The sequence below is a fragment of the Dermacentor silvarum genome, chromosome 2 (genome assembly GCF_013339745.2).
Source record: "Dermacentor silvarum isolate Dsil-2018 chromosome 2, BIME_Dsil_1.4, whole genome shotgun sequence".
Lineage (NCBI taxonomy): Eukaryota > Metazoa > Arthropoda > Arachnida > Ixodida > Ixodidae > Dermacentor > Dermacentor silvarum.
In genome coordinates, this window is record NC_051155.1 from 179,405,670 (window position 1) to 179,432,285 (window position 26,616).

Here is a 26,616-nt window from a genome sequence, read left to right on the forward strand (position 1 = left end):
TGTGGGCCAGCAACAGATACACTCAAACAAACACGGCGCGGGTCTTCGTTGTCTTCTTCAACGCGCCACGGAAAACACAGGAGCGCGTCTGCTTCACTAAACTGCTACAGAAGTTTTGTAGGCTTTGTTTTGACGCGCGTCAGGAGCACGCACTTCCGGCGGCTCGTAACAATGCAAGTTCAAAGTTCGCGCCCATCTGCTTCGGCGAGCTGCAGAACCCCTGATTGGAGGCGCAAAGAGAGGTGGCACACCAACATGGCTGAACTTCCGGCTTCAAAAAAGTGACGTCAGGGCCTCTCCTGTTTTGTTTCCTTCCTCCATGGCTCTTCCTCATAGTCTCCGCGTGCTCGTCGCCTAGAAATTACCGTTCGCCTATCACGTGGTCAGGGCCTTTTTCCCAAGAGTGCCTTTATGTCTATATATATATATATATATATATATATATATATATATATATATATATATATATATATATATATATATAGGCTTCAAAAATAACCCGTCACGCTCCCTCATAGTCATCGATTTTTATTCGTATGTTTAACTCCGCTAAGCCTATCACCAGAGGTTGGTTGTCTTCACTGCGAAATACTAGAGACGCAAGGATACGCCTTTATGCTTACTGCTGGAACGCTCGGAGATCTCTTTCTACGCGAGGCTTCGTGAGTAAACTCCATATGTCGCTGTATTACGGCCGTAGCCTTCCCAGGCGTATACCGAATGTTAGTGCAACTTGGAGGAAAACTTTGCTGCGGGTTTAAGTGTGCCCTAAATGCTGTAAAAATGACGCTATTTTATTGTTCCCTACAGCGTTCATCGTGAGAAGAAACGCGGAAAGGCTGACAGGTGAGCGAAGCGCTTTCTCAATATAATGGCACCAACCTTTCTTACCTGCCTTCGAATTCTGTTCAACAGCGCACAGCCGTAGGAAACCTTGGTTTCTGCCGAAGCTTGAAATCTCGCGTAAGTACAATGGGATCGTTAAAACATGCGCTGATGGCACTAACAAAATCATTTTCGTTCTTTCTTTTTTTTTTTTACACATCAGAAGTTGCACCACTGCGGACTGTAACAGAAATCAACATTCGTGTTCAAGGTAGGTCTAGCACAAATTCTGTTTAACGCTGGCAAATAAATTACAGCCGTCCTGTGCAAAGGTTGTATGAGTATTATAACCTGAGCGGTGATTGAAGGCGCGCTATAGGCGGGTGCTTCCAATGCTCACGCAAAGTTGTGAGGTCACTTCTGTAAGTTCTGTCAACTTGTCAATGTATTTTTTCGACCCATAACACTAATTAAAGAATATTTATTTATTTATTTATTTATTTATTTATTTATTTATTTATTTATTTATTTATTTATTTATTTATTTATTTATTTATTTGACAAGCTGGAGCCATCTGCACTCAAAAGCAGTAAACCAGTCTTGAAGTGCACCTTTCAAATCAGTTGTAAAACAGTTGCAGTTTTCATATTTAGGACAAACAATGTGCGGCACATGTTAAGCTGCGCTCGGAAACTTCGGTGCCTTATGGTACGATGACGACGACGGCATGACTACAATGGGGTGATGACGTAATTAATTATGTCCATTCGTCACTTCAACTTGTTAAGTCCGATGCCCCTGAATTCTCAATTTTGGGACCCCCTCTATTTCTAATCTACAACAACGACATTAATTTTAGATAGATTGGGAAATCCGGCTATATGCCGACAACTGCGTTTTGTCTTTCAATCCCTTCTCCCCCTTCCCCAGTGCAGGGTAGCCTACCGGGCTCAGCCTGGTTAACCTCCCTGCCTTTCCCTTGTGACGTTTATATTGCGTCGCCCTGCGAAACATCATGTTGATTGTGTTAAATTACAGAATAATTTAGACATGATTCAAAGATGATATTCAGACTGGGAAACTAGCATAAATACAAAAATAAGACTAAGCTTATGAGATTTACCACCCGCAGTGAAATTATGACTCATAACTACACACTAAGTGTTGAAAGTTTAGAAACTGTAGAGTCCTTTAAATATTTAGGCGTCCACATTTCCCCAACTTTGTACTAGCATTAACATGAAAATTGTATTGTGTGGTATATTCGACGTGTAACATCCTTGGCTTCGTACGGTTCATAAGGCGAACAGTTACACAACGTTTCTTACATGTACTGCCATAGTTCGCTCGAAATCTGAGTATGTCTCGTTTATCTGGAGCCTGCACCAGGCGCGTCTTATTAACAAATTGGAATCATTGCAGAACGAGGCAGTGCAATTTATTGCACGTAATTATTCCCAACTTTCAAACATCACCAAAATAATAAAACGAAATTGGCCCCAATCCAGCGCAGACTAGAAGGAACATAACTCGGTTGTCTTTCTTCCATCAGCTTTATCACCACCCTAATCCCCTCCTCGCAAGTGCGCATCTTACCCGACAAAAAGAAATTCCCACGAATTGAACATGACTGTTGGGCCAAACCTACATATTCCACGTACTAACCGACGGAGCTTTTCATTCCTTCACTTAGCCATTTCGGAATGGCGTCATCTTCCTAGAATTATAGCCGAAATAACTGACCATGATACATAAAAAAATGCCTTCATGAAAGGTTCCAAAATTAAGAAATCGAATACATTCATATCAGAGAAATATTATTTTCGTTAGAACGCCAGACAATTATTGTAACCTTGCCGCAATCTTTTGTTGGAATCTTGTTGTAACTTTGTTGTAATATTTTGCAATCATTCCTCTCGCACATGAAGTCGGATAATTCAGTTCGCTGTTGGCGTTCATGATGTTCATTTTTCCAGTATAGAATTGTAAGTAGGATGCTTTTTGATTGTTCGGCGCACACATATGTTCGGTCACACTTCCTTGTACCAATTCTTGCCTGTAGACTGCACTATCTCTGGGATCGGCCTGCCACACTGCGGATGGCACCACTGCCCCAAACTGAGCAACGAGCTAAGAAAAGCTAGCTGTTTAATATCGCTCAAAAATTATGATGAAAATAAAGGTGAACCAGATCGCACAAAACTTCCGCAAATGCAGAAGCATTTAAGTAGCACTTCTCGTAGGAAGAAGAAAAAACATTGTCAACCACAAGAAACAAGAAGAAGAAACCACAAACAACAACAAGTGCTACCCTAAGCAGGGGAAAGAGGGTTATAGGATGAAAAGAAAGGGGAGAAAATAGTGAGGGTGTCGCTTCGTCCGGAGGTGCACATCGAAACAACAGTTTCTCATTGAGGTCCGTTGACTTGAGAAACTACAGTAGGCCTCACTAACGCAGAAAGCGATGAGCACTGAAAGTGCAGTCGCGACAAGGCTATTTTACACACCCTTAATGAACCAAAATGGTCGTCATCATAACGAAAGAAAAAAAAAATATTCCCATTATTTTGCGGCGGAGTGCATATTGTATTGCTATTTGAAAAAAAAATTCCAGCGCATAGTGGAAAGGAGAAGAAAGGCAGTAGGATAGAAAGCGTTCCTTCTGTCCTATTGCTTTCGATCGTTTTGCCTTCCTTCTTCCTTTTTACTAAGCACTGGATTCTTTTTTTTTTTAATATTCTCACGGTTACAACTATAGGTCAACTTTCTGCATTAACTTTTTTGCATATTGACTTCGTCTGCGTGCCTGCTGCTGTGCGGAATCCGCAAACGCATTCACCCGCATTTCGTTTCTTGCAGAGAGAAGACCACTCGGAGGCAACGAATCTGGTACGGCTCGAGGAGCTTTCAGGGGCATCTTTTATTCACGGCCTCGTCAAACGGGCTGCACACTTTCGGGTCGGGAGAGGGTGTTAATCGCCTTATGTTGAGGAAAGCGAGGGTGGTACATGGGACAGCAACGAGAGGCAGCCATTAACGTCAACTTCGTGCTGGAAGCTTGACTTGCTATGTCCGAGGAGAAGTAATGTAGAAGAAAACGGCTCCATAGCTCATAGTATGTATACCCACTCACGCACTTGTGAGCACAGCGCTAATGAAGTAGTTCCATGATGTGGCGATTATTGCAGGAAGCAGGCCAAAAATGGCGGTAAACGGCAGCTAATTAAAGCGGATTTATCGATTTGCTATATTTTCTGAGTTTATGAGTTGGCGTGCTTGAAAAGCGTTCCTGGCAGCACACAGGCACGTACCTAACTACGAGCTATGGTGGCGCTGTGCTTTTGCATACGCCTCGTCCATCCGAGTACACTTGGTCGTGTGAAGCGTATAGGTTCACAACAAGTTCAATACGGGATCCTTCAAATTATTCCGATTCTCTTCTGTAACGATGGTGAGGTTGATAAGCAGGTGTTGTGCGTGTCGCCACGCCCTGTCGTGGCAAAGAACAGAGAGCGCAAGCACGCCGAGGGCGCAAATAAGTGGCAGTCTAAGCAGAAGTTGACAAATTGAGAATACATTTTCTTACGTTTCGATCCGGAGAATATGAATACTTTAATTAACTAAAGAGACAGGAAACGCGCCGTGGTATCGACAGGAGTCGAGCGTCTATGTTGAGCCGTGCGGTAACGACGTCGCGCTTATTTTGAAAAATTTCCCATGCCCATGAAAAGTTGCCCTGCACAATTGTGCAAACTTGAGCTAGTTGCTTCGAGGCCAACTTTGTTCTAACAATGCAGCAAAGAAGACAAAGCAAGGCGGACGACACATGCGCTGACTGTCAGTCGGGATTAATTCCGAGAAACTTGAGCATGCGAGTTACCGGAAACCACATTCTCGACAACAGACTCACAAAAGGGGCCACGCTTCTTGAAACGCTTTGTTGTAAAACCTTAAAGACCAACTGCAGCGGAATTTCTCTTTGGCTAAATTGGTTATACACGAGTAGCGTAGATTATTGCAGGAATCTTGGCAAAGCTGTAGGACTGATAATAGCATACTGTTTGATGGGAAGGCATCAAATGGCACATTGAGCGATAAAGCCGGCGTCTGTTTTCTGTGTCAGCGAAACGACACCTTAAGTCACATTGGCTGCTACGCCACGTCACAAGCACGCCTCGACAAATGGAGCAAGTATGCCAGTGCACCAAGAAGGAAAACTATGACGAACGGCATAACTCAAACATGGCGCATACCATATCTGCGGACATGATTTTGGTGCGGAAAGGTCTCGATCGTTCTCCAGCCCGTACATAGTGCTTAAAGCAGCAAGAAATTTTAAATAAATTACACTACCAAGGATTGAGAGGAAGAACAATAGAGAATTCAGTACGAAAGTATGAAAGTCCTTTCCATAGCATCAGGGATACGCGGATGACATTTCTCTAGATATCTAGTCTGCTCGTCATGAACGACGGTGTACTAAGACATGCTGCATCTTTCTTCTGGTTAACATACCCATATATCACTCGCGCACACTGCTCACGATGCCTCCTTACTGGCGAACATCAGCGTGAATTTGAAATGAAAGACCAAGGTATTGCCGGTTATTCCGCTGAATAAGCCGGTTAATGCAGCACGCTCAGGTTTGCCTTACACAGGGAAAGAGAAAACGAATTTTGCCATAACTCAATGGTATCTGGCACAAAACATCCAACAAAAGCATTTCTGTGCTTCTGGTGACAGGAAGAGCTAGGCGCCTCCCTACGGTTCACGTGTTCTGAGATTAAGGTGGCGAGTCATTCTAGCGCTGAAAACAGCACCTTTCCACCGACCCTCCCAGCCATCTTCTTCAGTTAGTAACGCAGCATAAACAGAGGGAATGTCAGCTGAACGTTAGTATAATTCATATGTGGGTTTGTTGCTCGAATTCCTTGTGAAGCCTACTCTTGGTCGAGGTCAGAAACAAACTACAGTTCATAATAAAAGGCAATGTCGCCTAGAGCACTGCACGGGCTCGGGCTTACCCGAAAGCCCGGGCCCGGCCCGGCCCGTGGGCCTGGCCGGGCCGGGTAAGGCAGTTTTTTCACGGGCTCGGGCCGGGCTCGAGCCGGGCTCGTGCCCGGCGTGTGCTTTTTGACCCGGGCCCGGGCCCGGGCCGGGCTCGGGTTTTTTGACGCGGGCCCGGGCCGGGCTCGGGCTTTCTGCGAGTTATACTCGGGCTTCTCAACTCTGAAAAACATGTATTTTTCGGTCTCGGGCCGGGTTCGGGCCAGTTTCGAGTCGGGCTCGGGCCGGGCTCGGGCTTAAGGTAAAGGGGTGGCGGGCCGGGCCGGACGGGTAACGTAGATTATTTCCGGGCCCGGGCCGGGCCCGGGTCTCGCCATAAAGGTTTTGATCGGGCTCGGGCGGGCCGCCCAATGTAAAAACGGTCCCGGGCCGGGCCCGGGCCGCAAAAATCGGCCCGTGCAGTGCTCTAATGTCGCCCGCCTTGCCTTGTACTGTCCGTTATGCTGTCCGTATGCTGTGATATAAGGTAATATCTCCTTTAACCAGAAACCAAATAGAACATATTTTGGTCGACGATGCAGCAAAACCACAGCGAAGTATACAGAAGATGCCCCAGTGTAAAATGTACCATGACTAAAATAGATCGGAAATGGTTGTCACTTTAAAGTTTGCCGCACTCATAGAGACAAACTTGTCATGATTCCTAAATCACTACTTTTTTTTCTTTTTTTTTTTCATTACACGGGGGGGGGGGGGGGGGGGATACCTTGTGACATAGTGTATAAGAAAGGTTATATAACTAGGCGCAACCGTGCTTCGTGCTGAAAGTTCAGTAACGCTCTGAGATGTGTCCTCCTGAACCCAACTGCACAGGTTCGTCAACCTGTGTCAGGGGAACCCTCTCGATTTTGGATGACGTCAGCCCCGGTGGTATCGACACCATTGCGTCGAATGTCAACTTCATCATGCGATCCAACTGCGCCTGCGACTTCCTCCGCAAAGGTGAGTTCAATATCTCTTGACTGGCCGCAACGTCATATTTATTTATCGTTTTATTGTACCGTTAACAGAATTTTTTTAAGTCACCTATGACGTGTAGCGGTATTTTACTTCTTGAGCTAGATTCTTGAGCTAGTCAGGTATTATGTGCACAACAACTGAAAGTGAATATTTCACTAATGAACAAAAATTTCCGAATTAATTTTTAACTAAATATTTTACGCCACAAATTCCAATTTATGAATTGTAGTTTGTGACTTTTAAAGTCACATCGACTTGAAACGAATTCTGAGGATGACACCAGTTTCGAGATATGCGTTCCCAAAGTTTGCGATGAAATGCATTGGTGTTCCAGTAACTTTTGAGCTTCAATGCTTAAAAAGAGTGCCTGATAATCAGAACTGGTTTTGGCACGTAACCCCCCCCCCAAAAAAAAAATACAATGCTTAAAAAGGCGCTTTGTTAAAATTTAAATGGAACAACAGCGCATTTTCACAGCAAGTTGGACTGCTCTTGTGTCAAAACATCTGCTAGTTTCCAAATTTGTCCTAATGAATGTGCCTTATGAAATAACTGACTCAAGTTCCTGTATTGCAATATGTGTGCTAAAGTAATTAGTTGAAAAGTTAAATAGTGAAACTTTGCTAATTATTAAATTAAGCATATTGATTTCCAATGCATGCATTGTATACGTTTCTTAGTATTCCAGCCCAATAAGTAGATTTATGCTAAATGTCACAGACGATTTTTTAAACATTTTGTTGACATTAAAATAAAACACCCTGTATATATTGACAGAGTCAACTCGGAGCTTTACTGTTTATCAATAAAAGAGAACAATATTGCATTCTAAATTAAGAAAGGACACAATCTGATGACGTTTAGAAGCTTCTTCTGCGCAAAATGACCTAAATACCAGAAATACTGCGATATCCGCAACATCACACAGACACGTTATCTGCTTCCTAACTTGGGCGCGAAATTCAAGACGAGAAGTTGTAACTGCATGTTCTTAACTATTAATGGCCCTTTTCCACATATTAAAGAAACATCACAAACAGACAATAGATGCATTTGTCGACTTTCGTGAAGAATTAAGAACCTCGGCAATACTAGGGACCCCGTGACGTGGTGTGGTGCGTATGGGGTATTGTGATGGTATCTACGTTGTCCTAGGTTTGTTTTCACCACGGACTGCACTGAACTTGTGTTCAAGCGTGGTAGCTACATCACTACTTGTGAGCTGTTCGCGAAAACTCGTCCTTAAACGTTTTTGTATCACCACGGCATTATCCTTTGCAATCTGTCTCACTTCTTATCGCCAGTCGGATTCTAATTCTAATAAGTCGGAAAATCTAATTTAAAAAAAAGGCAGAAGTACAGTTTCGAAATAATATTCTATGGGTCAGAACCGATTAGATGTTTCTGTTTGGTTAAATATTTGACAGCGTCTGTAAGTATGAGTCGCAGAATTCGGCATCCCGAACAGCGTTGGCTGCATCGGCTTGAGGTGTTCGTCGATCTTCGCTCTCACTGCAGACGCCGGCTACGCCATGCTGCTGCACGACAAGCCCATTCCGAGGTCGGCCAGGACCGTGCAGCTCGACGACAGCTTCACGCTCGTCTCGCTGCCAGCCGGCGTCACCAACCTGACGTCGTGCGCCTCTGATGCCCCGGACCAGGCCGACCTGATGCTGGGAGACCAGCCCGTGGTAACCGCGCAGCGTCAGCTCGTGGCCCCAGTACTTCCGCAGGGTTGTCCCGTGTGCCACAGCGAGCTGGAAGCCGACCTCTACAACCCAATCTGCGGTGCCCGAACGGGTAAAGTCCTTTACCAGAGCTCCCACGGTGTTCGAAGATATTAACGCGCAGAGTGTGTGGGTTGTCCCAAAAAGTACAATGCCCTAAATTAGTGTGAGTATTTTTTATACACTTTCTTCCTCGTCTGCATGTTATTGTCATCATCATACGTTTTTCCTTCCTTTCTGATCGCCTGTGTGTGATCAGCACGTGTAGGTGTATATGCTCACTCCACCAATTGTCTCCAGCGATTGTAAGGCAGCAGTTAGGAGAATCCTTAATCAGCCCGAGAGACTTGGCGAAGTCCCAACGCAGGCCACGATGATGGTGATCACGCATAGCCGATGAAGAGCAAACACATACGTATAACAACGATGTAGAGATGAGGAAGAGGTGCCTAATTATCATCATCATCAGCCTATATTTATCTCCACTGCAGGACGAAGGCCTCTCTCTGCAATCTCCAATTACCCCTGTCTTGCACTTGCTGATTCCAACTTGCGCCTGCAAATTTCCTAACTTCATCACCCCACCTAGTTTTCTGCCGTCCTTGACTGCGCTTCCCTTCTCTTAGTATCCATCCTGTAACTCTAATGGTACACTGGTTATCTATCCTACGATATAAATTCCCAAAAATATTTTTTTCTTTGAGCCGTTTATCGAAAGTAGGAAATTCGCAGTGAGAAAACTGGGTTAATATTCCCCAAAATAACTCTTACATAAGAGAGTTTCCTTGTGTGGTGAAATGGATGATGGGCAATGTTTCTGAATCAGCCCACAGTTCGATGTGGAAAGACGCTTTTACATACCCTAAAAAAGAGTTTTTCATACACGAGCTGCCAAGCCGTAACACTCCCCTAAAAGGACCGGAGTGACGAGGAAAGGAGTTCTACGTCTATTGATTTGTTTAACTTCGAGACACTGAGTTGATAAAGTTTTGGTGGAGCACCTGTGCTACAGACATGAGGAGATTCTCAGGTGGGGCAGTTGCCTGCCAAGCAGGCCAGGATAATAATCCCGCCTGTTCCGACACTGCCACCACTACGTTGCAGCAGGATGGATAAGCGGGCTACTTGGTTAACATTCACCATGAGTACTTCTTTAGCGCAACATTAAACAACGACAAAAAGAACAAAGGACCGGTGGAACCATAGTACAAGGCGCTTACTCACGAATGAAGAATTTGTTGAAGAAGCTTCACATGCATTCACATAGAGCAATCGTGCATGCGGAGCAAAGCAAGGGATAAAACTTGAAAAGATATTAATAGCTAAACATGAAGAAACCTAGAAACTTGAAGCCAAACATACACGGATGATAACAATCGAGAAACGCAAATTACTTATCATGTAGCAAGAGAGAAGGATGGATGGCACAAGCATCCCCTCTTTCCCTGATATAGAAGGCCTCTACTGTCCTGTGTATCCCGTGGTTCCAGTGGTCTTCCGTCTTTCCGTTGCGCTGAAAAAACGACTCCGTCGGCTGGCCTATCGGGCGCCGGCCACTCATGGGTGCGATCGATGTGTTAAAACAGACAACCACAGCTGTAATTGCGGTCTAATCGCAGATATCACCTACGAACGAGAAATTTTGTGAGTATGGGTTCTGCGAATCTCTCGTGCTCGCGTGTTGTTTCTCGGCATGTCGTAAGTTACCGAACAACTGCCCACTCAAAATTAGCGAATAGTGGCGAGAAAATAACTGGCAAGTGTTTGCTCAATCATACAGTGAAAGTGAAAACGCAATAGATGACAGGGCAGCAACTCGCTATAGCTCTGAGAATTCAATTTAATCTGCCAAAGTTCTCGGCTACACTAAATGCTGTCTGGCGTCCGCATAGCGCACTAGTATCTTAGAGAAGCTCCTTGCTGTCAAGAACACCGCGAAACTTCCCTAATGTCGTCTTTTGTCTTAGACATCACTGAGCTCCTCGCTAAAGCCATAATCGATTAATTTTTTACGCCGGAAGCGGCAGCTTGCTGTGTCACTTCCTGATTAGAAAGCCACTTTAAGTTTGTGGTAACATTTCTGGTCATAAACAATCTTCAAAATTAATATAACAATGTTGAGGAAATGTGAAAGAGTGAGAGGTGTTTCGAGTACTGGCGTTTACTAGTTTATTTTCTTTCTCCTGCTTCTTTTTGTCGTGCTTTTTTTACGTAGTCTTTCTTACATTACGCGGGTTTTTACCAGGTTGAAACTACAGGGCGTGCGTGCATTCTCTACGATATCGTCTTCTGAGGAGGAGTCCGTGTTTTCACTTAAAGGATCTCATCATTATACGCGCTTCATGCAGTGGGTGCTCTTCAGTTGGTGTTAAACTTTCTCTCTCCCTATCTTTTGCTCCCTCTTAGAGTTACCCAAAGAGAAAAAATACTGAAGATATCAAATTAGTAATACGCAGTGGATGGAAAGCTCCGTAAAGCATATTGTCGCACGTTTCTCTTCGGCATTGAAACCTGTTCGTGAAGGGGTATAATATATATTGTCGCGCTCGAGCGAAATGTGCACGGTGCCAAGTTCGCGGTGATGATGATGACGTTTACTGGCATACCCTCTGAAACGGGGCGGGGACAAATAGTCACCTAACGTGCTTGATTTATTCAGGTTTTACTATACATCTATCGCTATCTAGCCGTTTGCCTATCTGATCCCGATCCTAACTTTTGTATTTAGAAGCTCTATCAATATATTGTACCATTACCTGCGCTTGCAGTGACTCAGTTTCTATCAATGCCTTCCCGACTTTTTTTTTTCTTCGATCAATACTTTAAACATCTGTAACCTATCTCGACCGCTGGCTAGTTAATCCTGCCATCTTTGATTCCCATGCAATGCTTCTAGAAGGTGGACATTCCCTACTAGACATGTAAGCGGTTGAAAAAAACATTAAAAATTTCTGCAAAAAAAAAACTTTTTTTTTCATTTTCTTCAAACAGGAGAAAATTGAATTTAAAAAACAGAGCTTTTCCCCGCGGAATTGTTCTGTTGTGATGCGACTCCTTTCAGCGTATCTAAATGTTCCTATTTAAAAGGCTGTCGTCAGCACCACCATGCGGAGTGAGCTAAACCGCTGGCCAAATGCACTAACTCGATTCGGATTGTTAGACCGTGTAGCAGCGACCATGCTTGGTCGAAATTGGGAAATCTGATCCAGATCGGGAGCGATCTAGATTCAAAGTGACTGTGGCATCGCGGTGCTCTTCGTCTGCGCATGTGAAAGAAACTGGTCTGAGTTTGGAAATGGGCACACCAAGCTACGCAACAGGCTCGCAGGGAATCGCGTGCAAAAACTTGTGTGCGTGCACTCGAACCTCAATGTCCGGATGGCTTCGTCCACTGCACAGCAAAGCGTTCACGCTTCGTTAATTGTTACAATAATGTAACAATTATATTCTTTTCAGCGTGAAAAAAATAACTGTGTCGGGGTTTTCTTAGCTCTTAGCGCAATCGTCTTTATTTTATCAATTTTTCGTATTTTGGGGGGAAAAAACACGAAACTATTTTTTTTTGGTCAAATTTTACATCTCTACTCCCGACGGGTCTCAGCAGGAGAATATCCCGGTATTCCATTACGATGTGCCGAGTCGGTTCCGGGCTTTTCTTTGTCTCTCTCTCTTTCTTTCGGTTTTCTTTTCTTTTTTTTTTTTTTTTTTTTTTTTTTTTGCAGCGCACACATGCCTCATCTCGTGGCGCATGTTTGCTCTGGTTTGTTTTTGTCCTCAGCCAGCCAGCTCGAGACTAAAATAGCAAGGCACGTGTGTGCGTGTGTGTGTTTCCTCCTTATGTTTCTATATCCCCCTCCCCCGTGTGTGCGTGTGTGTGTTTCCTCCTTATGTTTCTATATCCCCCTCCCCCGTACTCCAACGTAAGTGTATAGCCAACCGGAACGTCAGCTGGTTGACCTCCCTGATTTTCTGCTTTGTTTGATCTATAAATCACCCGCTTTCTCTCTGGTGAATGAAATCCGCGCTTAGAACAATCGTAATCCTTATAAATGTCGTCAGAATCGAAGTGAAACGTTCCAGAGAGCAAGAAGAACCAGAAAGTTATCTGCTTGCGGACGGCACTTCCAAACCAATTACCGCTTTGCAAAGCTGCATCTAAAGTCAATTTTATTCTGGCAAGTCGTGAATCATATTGTTTTACTACAGCATATTGATTATGGGTCACAATTTCTCATTTAACCATCAATTTGGCAACAACTACGAAATCAGTGCTGTTTTTCCTGTATCTCTAAATGACGAAGAGACGACGGAGTCAAGTCGGGCAGCCCAGGACACTTAGAGGCTCGGCGCGGCATCGTGCGCTGGTTGGTTCACGTGACTTGCGTCCGGTACCGCATGGCTGTGCGTGTCGTGCTGTTCGCTCGTCTAGCTCTGCGCTTTGAATGATGACGCACTCAGCGACATGCCTGACGATATTTTAGGCATCCTAAACTCAGCTGAAAGACGGCGTGGGCAAGGAGCAGTTGCCGACGATTCCCGCAAAAGAAGATCCGCCTGCAGCCAACATTCTCTCTCTCAAAACGGGCAAAGAAAATGTAGCTGCCAGTGTTCTTATTTGTTAAAATGCTCAGAAGTAAACAAGTCATGTCGAAGGGAGCAACCTCGAAACCGTACCTAACCACCCACAGCGTAAGGAAGACCGCAAGAAAAAGTGAGAATGAGGACGAAAAAAAAACGAACGCGTAAAAATGAAGGCTCGCGCTTGTATGCGCGATCAATATACGGCGAAGTATGCAACGCAACCATTGCTTATGTTTTTCTTTACTTCATCGTCACCATTTTCATTTTTTTAACGTTCGTTATTTGTTATTCGCGTATCATTTGCTATGTCTTTTTGTGAGCCGTGCAAACAAAAGTAACGCTATATATTGCTGGTTTTGCATGCCTGCCACTTTCTTCCACCTTGTTGCGTCAAAGCAGTCTTACAAAAATGCTACCCGCGTCGAAGTGGATGGTCTCGTAACAATATCAGCCATCTGATTTCTTTAGCAGCCGCCGTAACTCAGAACACTGCATTTTCGCTTCTCTGCCGACTTAATGCGCATCTGCGCAACGCCGACGCATTGATTTCCAGGCAAACACCTTATACGCTCCGCCCAATTTCAGCCCGGCTGGGAGCTTAAACGAAAGAAAAGCAGAGATGCAAAGGAAATGTTCGTGCGAGCACGGCGTCGCTTGAGAAGGACCTCCACTTGCCTGAGGCCATAGTCTAATAAAACGCCGTGAATAGCAATATTCGTTGTTGTTTACAATTCAAACGGATGCTCTGCCGATTCGTATTCCGCTCCTACAACCTAGCGATCATGCAGCTCCGAGAAGATGGGTCGTTTCTTAGGATAAGCCGCCTCCCATGCTCCGACTCCTCAAAAGTGGTGCGCACTTTTTCTTCTTCTTTTTTCGCAGTCCATCGAACAAAAGAGTAGAGCAATTGTCTTTGTGGCCGTCGCCCTCACGAAGGGACTTTCAGCATAGCCTCCGAAATAATGCCCACCTTTTTTGCGAGTGCGCAGTCCTATTTTGAAGACCGTGCATCGCCGTTACTGATGGATATTATATGCAAAAGTACCGCCCTGGTTTGAAGCTTTATTTTTATCACACCGGCGCGTGGTAACATTGTGCATTAGTGGCAAAGATAGCGTAGGAAAATCGGCATCAGCATTGCGACAGCTCTACTGGTTCCACCATCCTTCAAAAACACAAAAGGCCGCGGCAAGCAACTTTCCAGGAGTTCGCACGGTACGTCTTCAGAAAACAGGCAATATGAACAACTACACAGCTTACAAAATGTACATTACAAACGACCATTTCTCTACCATGTGCAAGAACCTGACGAAATAGCTCATTCAACGCATAATTTTTAATGTAGCGTTATTTTACAAAACACGTAAAGCTTCGTCCGTCAATTTAAACCTTTCTATTATGCTTGGCAGGGAACATTGTAGCAGTTGGAAACTGTAATTCGTGCGTGGTCGTGGAGTGTACGAGTGGTCAGTGTGACTTGTTAAACGGGAGGTCTGATTTGGACTTAAACTACCTCAGCTCCCTGTATGTATATGGCTTTTGTATAACTTCAGATCTAAAAGCTGTTAAAAGCTGGAACTCATAGAGGACCGCAATTTTCAATAAGTTATATTTCTCATACAAGTACGATGTGTACTCGTATGAGTACACATCGTACCCACGAGTCCAACTCACGAAACCGGCCACAGAACCCAAGGCTATTTTTTTTGTAAGATTTCTAAGTTATTCGGTGACCTTCTTGGTGGTATAGTAGCCCGAACCGCAAAGCCGTAACGTATATGTAAAGAAAAAAAGAACATTGTACAACGTGAGTACTTTTTGTAACTGGCAATATAAGAGGGACACTTTCTTAGCAAGTCCAAGATTGTACAAAGTTTGTTACTATTATATTCAGTATGATGGTCCCGTGACATGTGCTCATCAGACACAGATGAAACAGAAATGAAATGTTTTGTTTCTTTTTTTATCTCAGCTCATTTCATACTCATTCACCGACGACATGCAGAGAGCAGCGCATTTTGCGTTTCAGAGCTGCCCTGCAGGCAAATAGATATCAAATGCGTAAGTCTTCATTGAGATCATAAGTAAATGATCTCTCCGAATTCTAAAGCTCTTTAGTAACCCACGGCCTGGTTTTCTGGTGCAACGCTCCTTCGCAAAGGATCGCCCTTTATTTTATTCTTCCCTTTTCTTTCTTTTCAGTTGTTCGAATGCTGTCCCTGAATCCTGCCGCCAGAGGTACGTCTATTCATCGCAAGTTCCCTGTTCTTTCTAAAGGGAAACGTGTTCGCGAGTTACCGCTCATTAATGTTCGCTTAGTTTTTTCTGTTGCAACACCACAGGCACATTCTTTTCATCCTATGCCGGACGAAACGATGCAAAAATTAAGAGCGAGGACGTCGCCCCGACGTCGTTCAAACTTTTCTGTTTCAGCCATAAGCTGAAGACATATAAAATAAGGGCCATCTCAGCGAAAAATAGAGCGTGGTGTCAAACCGAGGCCATTTATCCAGTCCGGAGAGTGCAATTAATCACGACCTTTCAGGAGCAGTGGCGGGGTCGCCATGTTCTGTTAAAGTGCAGCGAAACTGGGGCGGCATGGTATGTAGCTGCCCGCTCCTGCGTCGCACCAAACTATTCAAGTGCGCACGATAAATTTTGTAGAATAAAGAAATAAAACAAAACAAGCCTTGTGACAGAAGTAGGCATGCTGCCGAGGTGTCTATAAAGCATGGAAAAATGAAAGCACACTAACAATTCGTATTACTTGTTTTTTTTCCTTATTAAGCGAACATAAGCGTTATAGTTTTGGGCCTTCGTTCACAAGGCAGCTTGTACCTTGTATGATAAAATTTAAATGATTCTTGAGAACAGGTTCCACTTAACCAATGACGGCAACGAGGAACAGTTCGTTCGAACAACAAAAAGCGTTGTCATTTCGCTGTATTTTATTTGATGTTATTGTTTATTTTATTTATTTATTTCGTTAGTTAGCTAGTTAGTTAGTAGGTAATTAGTTAGCTAGTTAGTTAGTGCTTACTTAGCTAGTTAATTGGTTAGTTAGTTAGTTAGTTAGTTAGTTAGTTAGTTAGTTAGTTAGTTAGTTAGTTAGTTAGTTAGTTAGTTAGTTAGTTAGTTAGTTAGTTAGTTAGTTAGTTAGTTAGTTAGTTAGTTAGTTAGTTAGTTAGTTAGTTAGTTAGTTAGTTAGTTAGTTAGTTAGTTAGTTAGTTAGTTAGTTAGTTGAATAGTGCACTGAAAGCCGCTGGTTCTAGTTCAAAACGTAGAGCATACCAAAGCTCGTTAATTAAAATTAGCAGCACGTTCTTTTTCACAAATGTCATTTCTGCTTCTCCAGTGCTTTTAATATGCAGCTGTTGGCAAAATAAGTTCAGCTGGTCAGTTAGGCTTCGTAAACGGGATGACGTTTTCATAGTTTAATGTCGAAAAAGTTTATCTCGCTGGGCGTAGAGCAGTGTCGCGACAGTCGTGCCCCTCCTTCCTCATCCTCAATTTTGATTAACCCAAGTGTTTCGAATCCGTTGACGCTTAACTCTAACATAACTAAAACGAGCGTCCCAATCCTTCACGAAAGACGAAAACCCGCGTTACGACTCGAGATGAAAATTCCAGCACGCAGTGAGGTGATACCGTTTCTTTGGAAACACGTAATATCCTCCAGATCTGCTACCAAGTTCGCACACTTGCACTTTGAAGCAATGCCGACGAGGCGTTTATCACCCGGCTTTTAAAAATAGAAAGTGGCATAGCTCATTGAGAAAGTTTGTTAACAAAGGCACTAATTCAACCATGTGAGTAAATCTTGTATTAAGATCGACGATTAGAGACATTGTTCCTACTATTCTCTGAAAAAAAAATCTACGGGATAACTTCTCGCAATTTACTTCTTAAACATTGCTTTCATCTGGTCCGCTATTTTATGAACTGCATTACTGTTTCACGGCCCTTGAAATTCTCAGTGTCGCAAGCATCGGAGCGTCATGCCACAAAAGTAGAAATTGTAAAAAAAAACAGACAAAGCGAATTCCTAATGAAAAGAATTTCTAGGTTCGGGAAACCAGCAAAAGTTGCTCACCATCTGCAACGTAAATTCTTCGGTAATGTTTTCTTTCTTTTTATATATTTACTTCCTAATTCTACATACAGGTCCGTCTGGCACATACATTGGGAAGACGCGAATCGTCCAGTCCGTGAGGGGAGCGCAGGACAAGATCGGACATACGCTGATCTACACCTTGCCAGAGAACTGCAAATGTGACTACGTGACCAAACGTAAGCGTTTCTGAAATGTGTGCGAATAGTATGCGACTACGCGCATTGAGCGCCCCTGTAATGTGCAAAATAAACAAACGATGTGTGCGCCCTGTACAAGATACGCACTGTAACGGAAACGAGATGATAATCACTTGACAGCGTATAGAACTCTCGAAGTTGTTCGCTTCCCCAATACATGCGCGATGACAAAGTAGTACAGATAACATGCACGCGGTGATACCCAGATGATACACTATACCGGGTGTTCAAAATTAAGCTTTCCGGAATTTTTAAAAATCGCCTGTGGCAGGTAACATAATTCTTATCGTTAATCTGAGTTATTCGAAGAGGCGGACATTAGTCGCACGACAAATCGAAACACATATTCAACTAATTAACAAACATTGACTAATCAACTTCTTAGTTAATTACTTTACGACACATATTGCGATTTACGAATTGTAGCCGGTGAGTTTCCAAGACGCATCCACTTGAAGTGAATTTCCAGGATGACATCAGTTTGGAGACATGCGCCATCAAACTCGCCGTAAAAATGCACTGTTGTTCCACTCTTTTTTTACCAAAATGTTGTTTTATACATTGGAGCACAAGAGTAACTGGAACGCCCATGTATTTCGTCCCACACTTTGGGAAATAATATCTCATAACTGGTGTCATACTGGAAATTCATTTCAATTGGAGGCGTCTTACAAACTCACCGGCTACAAATCGTAAATTGCAGTATGGGCCGTAAAATAATTATTTAGGAAGTTAATTAGGGAACTTTCGTCAATTAGTGGAACATGTGTTTCGATTTCTCGTGCTACTAATGTCCGCCTCTTCGTATAACCCAGCTGAACGGTAAGAATTATGCTAACTGCCACATGCGATTTTTAAAAATTCCGTAAAGCTTAATTTTGAACACCCGGTATACGGCTCTTGAAGTTAGTCGTTATCAGAAAGCGTTCTGTATGAGAAAGTGCTGCAGTTAAAAGTGGACGTCAGCTTACGACGCCAAACAAAGATGGTGTCAGAGCAAGGCCATGTTCATGCGAACCATACCAACCGGCGGAATCAAAACACTACGCTTGCCCTTTGCTCGCAGTTTCGCTTCTCTCCGTGGATACATATTTTTCTTTTCCTTTTCTTTCTTCATCACCGGATACTGCATTACTTATACAGCTGTGCGATAACAATGACGTAGTTGCCTGATGCTGGTGGTTTAATACATTGTCGAATAACAGAGTATTATCAGAGTATTAACAAAGTATTATTGTATGTCGAAGCGTACGATAACGTACGTATGCTTCGGCAGCCGAGTGCCGGTTGTTTAACGGTGTTGCCACCCGCGCCCCTTTTTTGTATTTTTTTTTCTGTTCTTTTCTTCTCTTTTTATTGCGACAGCAATGATATGGACACTCCAAGCGCATTTCTGCCGTAGGACGTCGCCGTCCTCATCGGCGTCGCCTTCGCCATGAGGTCCCGTATAAAGTCCAACGACGATAAAATCTTCGCAGCGCGCCGTACGCTGTGTGTGCGAGTGAAAACGTACGAGGGTGAGCCGGCAATCGCGGCTCAATGCAGCGCACGCGAGGGAGGAAGGCAGGCCGGAAGCGCGCGGTCTTCTTTCGCGCGCGAGGCAGGGGGGCGAGGCGACGGAGAGGGAGAGGAAGGAGGGGGGGGGGGCGTTCTGCTCCATCGGCTGCTGCTAACAGCGCGGCCGCGCGGGCGCCTTATCTTCAAAGCGATCTGCGATGTGGGCGAAGTGCGCGCCCGCGCGGGCTTCATCTTCAAAGTGATCTACGATTGGGACAAAGTGCATGCGCCGAGTGCCGGTAGCTTCATATGCGCTGTGCTTTAGACGTTTAGTTCGCGTTGAAGTGAGACGAGAGACAGCGCAAAGGTCAATTTTCCCGCTGCTGTTGGCGCGCTTTCTCACTCCGGCGATTTCACAGCGAGTTTCCGTGGTCATCGAGCGAGATGTGTTCATGTTGACCTGTGCGCGCGTGACACCGTGCTTGTCTATTTAGTTGGTAAGCGAATGCTTACAACTTTATACGGCCCATTGAACTACTATCCTTGCTTCGTATAGTTCTCTACTAATTTGCTATCGCAATCGATGCTTCGCCTTTCAGGCGAAACTGCGGCATTTTTTTATTCTTCTTTCTTTACTTTTTATTTTTGCATCGCAGCGTGCCTACTCAATGTACGGCGGTGTTTGCTTACCGTAGTATCAATGGTTCCTTACAGCATCCAGGCAATACTTCGTGTTCATGGACCAAATTGCCACGGCCGGTGGGAGGCCGACTCACGTGCCGTTCACAAACCAGATGCACATCCTGGCCTACAGTTACAGGAATGCGCGACTCCTGCACGACGCTCTGTCCGCATGTCCGAGCTCCGCTAGTGAATCGCTTCCCGTGATGCAGAAGCGAATGGACACCTACGCAGCGGCTGACCAGGCTGAGTACGTCGGTAGCTACGGAGGTGCCTCTGGTCCTCTCTACGGTGCAGCCCCCGGTGCCTCTCAGCAAACCGAACCGAAAGTCTCCGGCGGATACGGCACGTACGAAGCGGGAAGATCTGCTTATGGATCCCCGAGCTATAGAGCAGCGCCAGCTTCACCGAGTTACGGCGGGGCGGCCCACACAGCGGCTTACGGCGCCGGGTCCGCGTATGGCCCAGCACCTGCACCCGGCTACGCCTCTCCGAAAGCGAACGCCGGTTACGCAGCCCAGCCACCACCGCCTCCTGGTTATGGTGTAACCTCTTCGCCAAGCTATGGCTACGCGCAGTCACCTTGGAATTACAATACCGCTACTGCGAGTTATGGCGCTAGCGCACCTTTGTCCCCGCAAAGCTACAACGCCGCCCCCGCTTCTAGTTACAGCAGCTCGGCAGGAGCCGCCCATGTTACAGCTCCCGGTTACGGGGCTCCTCAAGGTTCCACCTATGGATCGGGCTCCGCAACTGCTGCCCCTGGCTACAATTCCGCAACTACTGTCCCTGCCTACGGTGGAAGCTCTGGTCACGGGCCAAGCTACGGCGCTACCTCGTACAGCGGAGGAGCAACTGCAGCCCCAAGTTACGTGGGTGCTGCACCCGCTGCTTACGTGCCCACAGCGCCAAGCTATGGGCCTCCTCCTGCTCCCACTCACAACAGCGCTCCTGCTTCTGGATACGGCGCGCAAGCTCAGCCTTCCAACTACGGTTCTGCCTCTCAGTCATCGTACAACAGTGGTTCTGCTCCGACCGACGGTTCTTCGAGTTCTTACTCCCCGGGACTCTCGTACAATGCTGCTAAACAGGAGGCCGAACAAGGGCCGAGCTACAACTCTGCGCCTGCACCTTCTTATGGCGCTACAGCTGGGGGTAGTTATGGTTCTGCAAGCGCGACAAGCTATGGCACTGTGGGCGCAACGCATGCCCCTAGATACGCGGCATCCGCTCCAAGTGCAAGCTACGGTGTGACGGGACATGGAGGCGCGTCGGCCTCCGTGTACAACCAAGGCAGTAACAACCAAGCAGGTGCTGGTTACGGCGCTGGAGCGCCTAGTCACAGTTCGGGCACTCCGAGCGCCTCAAGCTATGGCTTAGCACCTTCATTAAATAATGGCGGACACCCTCCTGGGTCATCCAGTTATGGACCATCGAGCTACAACGCTGCTCAGCAAAAAGCTCCGGCGTACGGTAGTCCTGCTCCAGGCTACGGGTCTTCGTCGTCTGGAAACTATGGCTCCGGTATGGCAGCCAATTATGGTCCCGCGCCTTCTCCGGGCTTCAAAAACCCTCCTGATTATGTTCGAGCTCCTAACCCCGGTTACGGTCCACCTGCTGCGGCCTACAGTAACGAAGCTTTGCCTGCATCTGGAGCATATGGATCAGGGTACAGCCCCGCGGCCGCAGCGTACGGTCAAGCTTCCTCGCCAACCTACGGACCACCTGCTTACAGTGGTGGAACCGACGCAGCCTACGGAGCCGGTGCATACAGCGGTTACCGAGATGTGACTTATGTGCCTCCATACGGAATGGTCGAGTACCCGCCGGCAGCCTACGAGCCGCTGTACCCTAACGAAGACTACGCCACGGTGATATCTTACGTTCCAACATACGCTTCGGACGACGAATACTCTGCTGGCACTCAGGATTCCTACGGTAACGCGGGATACGGTACAAACGGCGCGACCTACTCTCCCCCGCCGTACGCTGCTCCTGGCTACGGAGGGTCAACCTACTCTCCTCCAGCTTCTTCAGCATACACAGTAGCGCCTTCGTCCTATAGAGGTAATATTGGATACGACTCGCCGTACGGTACTTACGCACCCCCTTCTTCTGGGCACAGTGAGCAGGCCTCGAAGGGAGCGCATTCGAGTCCGGTTTATTCTTCAGCCTCGTATGGTTCCGCTGGACCTTCAGCCTACAACCCACCTCCGGCTGCCCCAGTCTATGCTGCGCCAGGCTATCCTGCCGCCGGTGGAAAAATTCTTTCCTACGGTGGTGCAGCTCCTAGCCAATCATACGGTTCCGCATCGCATGCCGCATTGGCTGTATCCTACTCTCCACCCTCGTACACTGCGCCAGCTTACGCCCAGCATTCTTATGGCGGCAGTGCCGCAGCCCCATATCACGCGCTGGTTCCGCAAGGTTCCGCCGGCGGAAGCTACCTTTCTAACACCAACAGCGCGGGCTCTTCTGGTGCCCCCTACAACTCTGCCAGTTCTGCCTCCTCGCCTTATTTCTCACCTAAGTATCCGCAGGCAACGTACGCGCCGGCTGCGTCTCCGGGTTCAATGTACCCGTCCCCAATGCCAAGTGCAACTTCCTACGCGCAAAAGCCCGCTCCCACTTACAACGCGCCTGCTTCGTCGGCTGCATCGTACACAGCAGCGCCGGCTGCACCCGCTTATGCGACACCGCAGTCGTACGGCCAGTTAGCGCATAAGCCTCCCGCTGGTGGTAAGCCAAGCTATATCAACGCTCCAGTGCCTACTGCTACGTACGGTCCCCCGCGTCATTCTGTCCCATCGTACAGCCCCGCCGCAGCAGGACAGGGCACGGCCTACGTCACCGCAGGTTATGACCAGGCACCCCATGGCAGCAGCAGTTACACAGCGACCGTATCTGCGCCTGCATACGCCGCCCCGAAGCCATACGCTTCTCAAACGCAGTATGGTAGCGCACCACCTGCTAGTAGCGGCAGCTCGTATAATCCAGCCGCGTATGCCACAACGGCGGGATACTCAGGAGCCGGCGGACACGATGCTCCTTCCTACCGGTCGCCTGGTAAGGCTTACGAACCGACCCAAGGTCGCAACCCTTCTTACGACGGTCAGCCAACCCCGTCTTATGCCACTCCAGCCTATGGCCCAGATGACACGCAACAGTCCTCATATGACGGTTCTTCCTCGGCACAGGCTTATACGACGTCTTCTTACGGCTCTGTTTCTTACACAACGCAGGGATCAAGTCCCGCTTCCTACAGCGCAACTTACGCTCCTGCAGCGCACAACGCGCCAGCTTATTCTATGCCTTCAAGTAACGGGCCGACAAGACTTGAAGCTGCGGCTGCTTCCGGACCTGCAGAATATTCGGCAGCGACTTATGCTCCGCCGTCTTACAACGCACCTTCGCCTTCTTACAATGCACCTTCACCGTCTTACAACGCACCGAGCTACAGTGCTTCGAGTGCGCCACTGTCTTATTCAGCGCCATCGTACGTAGCTTCCAACGCCGCGCCTTCGTCCGCGAGCCAAACGTACAATCCTTCGTATGGCTCAGCTGGTGCAACGATGCCGTCTTATGCCGGTTTGCCAAAGGCACCATCGGCGACGTCCAGCGGTGGAAAGCCCTACAGCGTCGCCACCGTCACCGTGTCACCACCGGTCTATCCTGTAGCGTCATACGCACCATCTGCCTACGTTTCCCCCAACTACGTCCAACCTTCGTATGCTGCTACTAACCCTCCACCCGCTTACGCGCCGCCCGACTACTTTTCCGCCGCGGCAGCTCCACCTACTTACAACCATCCATCTTACGCACCATCTTACGCTCCTCCCTCTCATTCTGCTCCAGTCTACGCCCCTATGGCTTCCTATGGCCACGTCCCGCACAGATCGCTGTATCCTGCCCCAGCGTACTTAACTGTTACTTACGCTCCAGCGGCATACGCCCCTGGTCCATACGGTCAGCATTCGTACACTCCCCCTACCTACTCTGCTCCTCTCTACCCTCCCCATGTCCAGCCTACATACGCAGCTGCAGCGTATCCGATTCCCCCTTACGCAGAACAGCCGTATCCGCCGCATCACGGCCCACAATATAACCATCCTTCACACAACCAGCCGCATTACGGCGGCGCAACCTATGCTCCGCCAGCGTACTCGGCACCGTCTTATGGTGTTTCATACGCACCACCAGCTTACTCGGCACCTTCGTACGCTCTTCCTTCCTACAACGTGCCCGCCAATTTGGTTTCCTATGCGCCACCAGCGTATTCTGCTTCCCAGTACCCGCAGCCAGCTTATAGCAAGGAGGTGTACAGCGCGTCTTACGCACCTCCGGCATATGCAGCCCCATCCTACTCTAAGCCACCGCATCCACAGCCATCGTACGGCGCCTCCATCGCACCGGTAATTTACAAGGCGCCAGCTTCCGCTGGACCTACGTACGGCCAGCCTGCACACCAGAACACGGCAGCACACATGGTCGCCGTCCAGCACGCTCCTTCGTACGGCGGCTACGCAAGTGTAGCAGCTGGCCCCGTCAAGTATCCTGTGGGACATCATGCAGCACCGTCCTACGGCGATAACGCTGGCCAAAATGCCGCGTACGGTCAGCCCTCGTATCCGCGCTACCCACAACAAGCTGTGACGATGTCTTACACCTTGCCGGCACAACCGCTTCCGTCTTACTTTTCCCCGTCACATGGCAATCATGCTTATGGTGCCCCAGTAAGTGCTTACGGGCCTGCAAAACCGAACTATGTTCCCGCGCCTCAGCAAAGACCTGCCCAAGGTGCCACATACGCACCAGCTGGTCCGCAAGGAGTAGGCTCTTATGGACAACCTCCAGCGTATGGTTCGGAGATGAAGGCGCACGCGACATCAGCTCCGCATTCTTATTCCGCTCCTGCGTCTTACGCGTCCGCAACCGCAGCGGGAGCAAGCAGTGGTAACGGCGCTTACGGGGCCGCCACCGGCAGCGGCGGTGGTAACGAGGGTGCATACGGGCAAGGGCCACCACAAAGTGGAGCGTACACAACTATGTCGTACACTGCCCCCACGCCAACCTATGAATCTGCGTACACCACCTACTCTCCCTCTGGTCAGTCGCAATACACAACGTACGCCACGCCGAGCAGTTACTCACCTTCGTACACCACTTACGCCGCGCCATCGAGCCAGCCAAGTTACACTACTTACAGTTACTCCCCGTCGACTTACACTACGCGCTCTTCGATCTACTCTCAGCAGTTATACACGACTTACGCGACACCGACGGCATATTCACCAGCGCCGGCGACTACGCACTCACCGTCATACTCCGGTCACTCGGAATCTGATTACGGGTCTTCTAGCAACAGCGGGCCCGCCTCGTACGGTGTCACCTATGCACCCACTTATGCACCCCCGGCGCCCAGCTATTCTCCGCCCAGCTATCATCCCCCTGACTATGAAGAGTCAAGTTACGGGCCTGCCAGTTATTCCGCTCCACCCGGTTACACTACAGTGAGCTACTCAGCGGTTACCCACGCGCCGCAGGGCTACAATTCTCCGAGCTATTCGCAACCCGCGTACTCGGGTCCTTCGTACGGTGAGGCCAGCCACGCTCCTGCAGGCTACTCCGGTCCTACTGCGGGGTACCCGCCGGCCACCTACGCACCACCCGGCTACTCTGCACCTAGCCACTCTCCCCCACCATACTCAGCGCCTCCGCACGCCGATCCGGGTTACCCTTCGGCTGCCTACACGGGTGTCACCGACGTCCCTGCTGGCTACTCAGCACCTCCTCACATGCCTCCACCCAACTCGGCGGGTGGCTACGGGGCAGCCACTTATGCGCCTGCAGCTCAGTCAGCACCCGCCTTCTCGCCAACGCTATCGGACTACCGAGGTTCCGCTCCCGACTACCCGCCTCCGGCTCTGGTGCAACCCGCCTACGGCAGGTCAGTCCACCCCGAGGCCTTGATGCGTTACGCTCCTGCGAAGACGCTAGAGCCGTCGTACAAGCAAGCTTACTCCATGGGGCCGCTAAAGGTGGCGCCACAAGCGCTGCCACAAGCACCGCCAGAAGAGCCGCCGTATAAGCCTAAGTGTCCTCAGGCCGCGCACACTTGTCCCGTATGCCCGGCAGTTCTGGACAAGGAGCTGCTCAAGAACATCTGCAACTATGACCTCGGTGAGTGACGCCGCTCCCTTATCGTAATACCCTTACTGCTTCCTTTGACCGCTAGCTTTTTTCGCCGATACTATACGATCGACAGCCATTAACGCCGTGAAAATGACAACAATGACAGCGACTGAAAGAGAGAGAAAGCTCTTTAAGCAAATCCAGGTAATTCTGCCGGCGTATATGTAAGCGCCTACAGGCTACTCTGCATAGGGAAGGGGATCGTGGACAAAAAGGCCGTAAGAGGAGAGGGAGGGTCGGGAAAAAGAAAAAAAAAGGCAAGAAAGTACATAATCACGGTATCGCATGTGGTTTTGACGTAAATGAGCTCAATTTAATAAATACGGCAATTAAGCCGGTGTAATGAAGCAACGAAGAAAAAAATGTTGAGTTTGACGTCGCTTTGAAGAAGCCATAGTACCTAGTACGCTTCCTTAGGTATGCTTGGAAAGCAGACACCACTCTACTAAAATAAAATGTCCTGTCGTCTCTCTATACCCTGGGCATTTCAAATAACTGTATTCCACGCTTTCTAACGCACCACACTTGTCACACAAGGGTTGGCTTGGCGGTCAGTCCAAAACAGCATGGGTTGGTGAATGCGGCGTTCAAATGGATCCGATGGTACATTGAATCAAGGTGACGGAAAACGTGACGTGGAAGTCTTTATTTAAGGTTATGGCAATTACGTGGAGAAAGTGGGGTTAATGAAGCAGCAAACTCCACAGGCGATTGCTTTCCGCGTGGGCGTATGTCCTTGCCATTACAGACGCGTCGGGTCTCGTAAAGTATGTT

The 26,616-nt window shown here is 47.7% G+C and overlaps 1 protein-coding gene across 1 annotated transcript in view; it reads left to right on the top strand.

Moving 5' to 3' along the window:
- Positions 1-26,616, top strand: part of LOC119440592 (mucin-19-like) — a 78,597-nt gene that overhangs the window by 25,939 nt on the left and 26,042 nt on the right. The window contains 9 exon segments of the mRNA XM_049661971.1: positions 811-846; positions 916-963; positions 1,049-1,096; positions 3,686-3,715; positions 6,707-6,835; positions 8,372-8,653; positions 15,364-15,399; positions 17,326-17,451; positions 19,684-25,830. Coding sequence (XP_049517928.1) covers positions 811-846; positions 916-963; positions 1,049-1,096; positions 3,686-3,715; positions 6,707-6,835; positions 8,372-8,653; positions 15,364-15,399; positions 17,326-17,451; positions 19,684-25,830 — 6,882 coding nt within the window.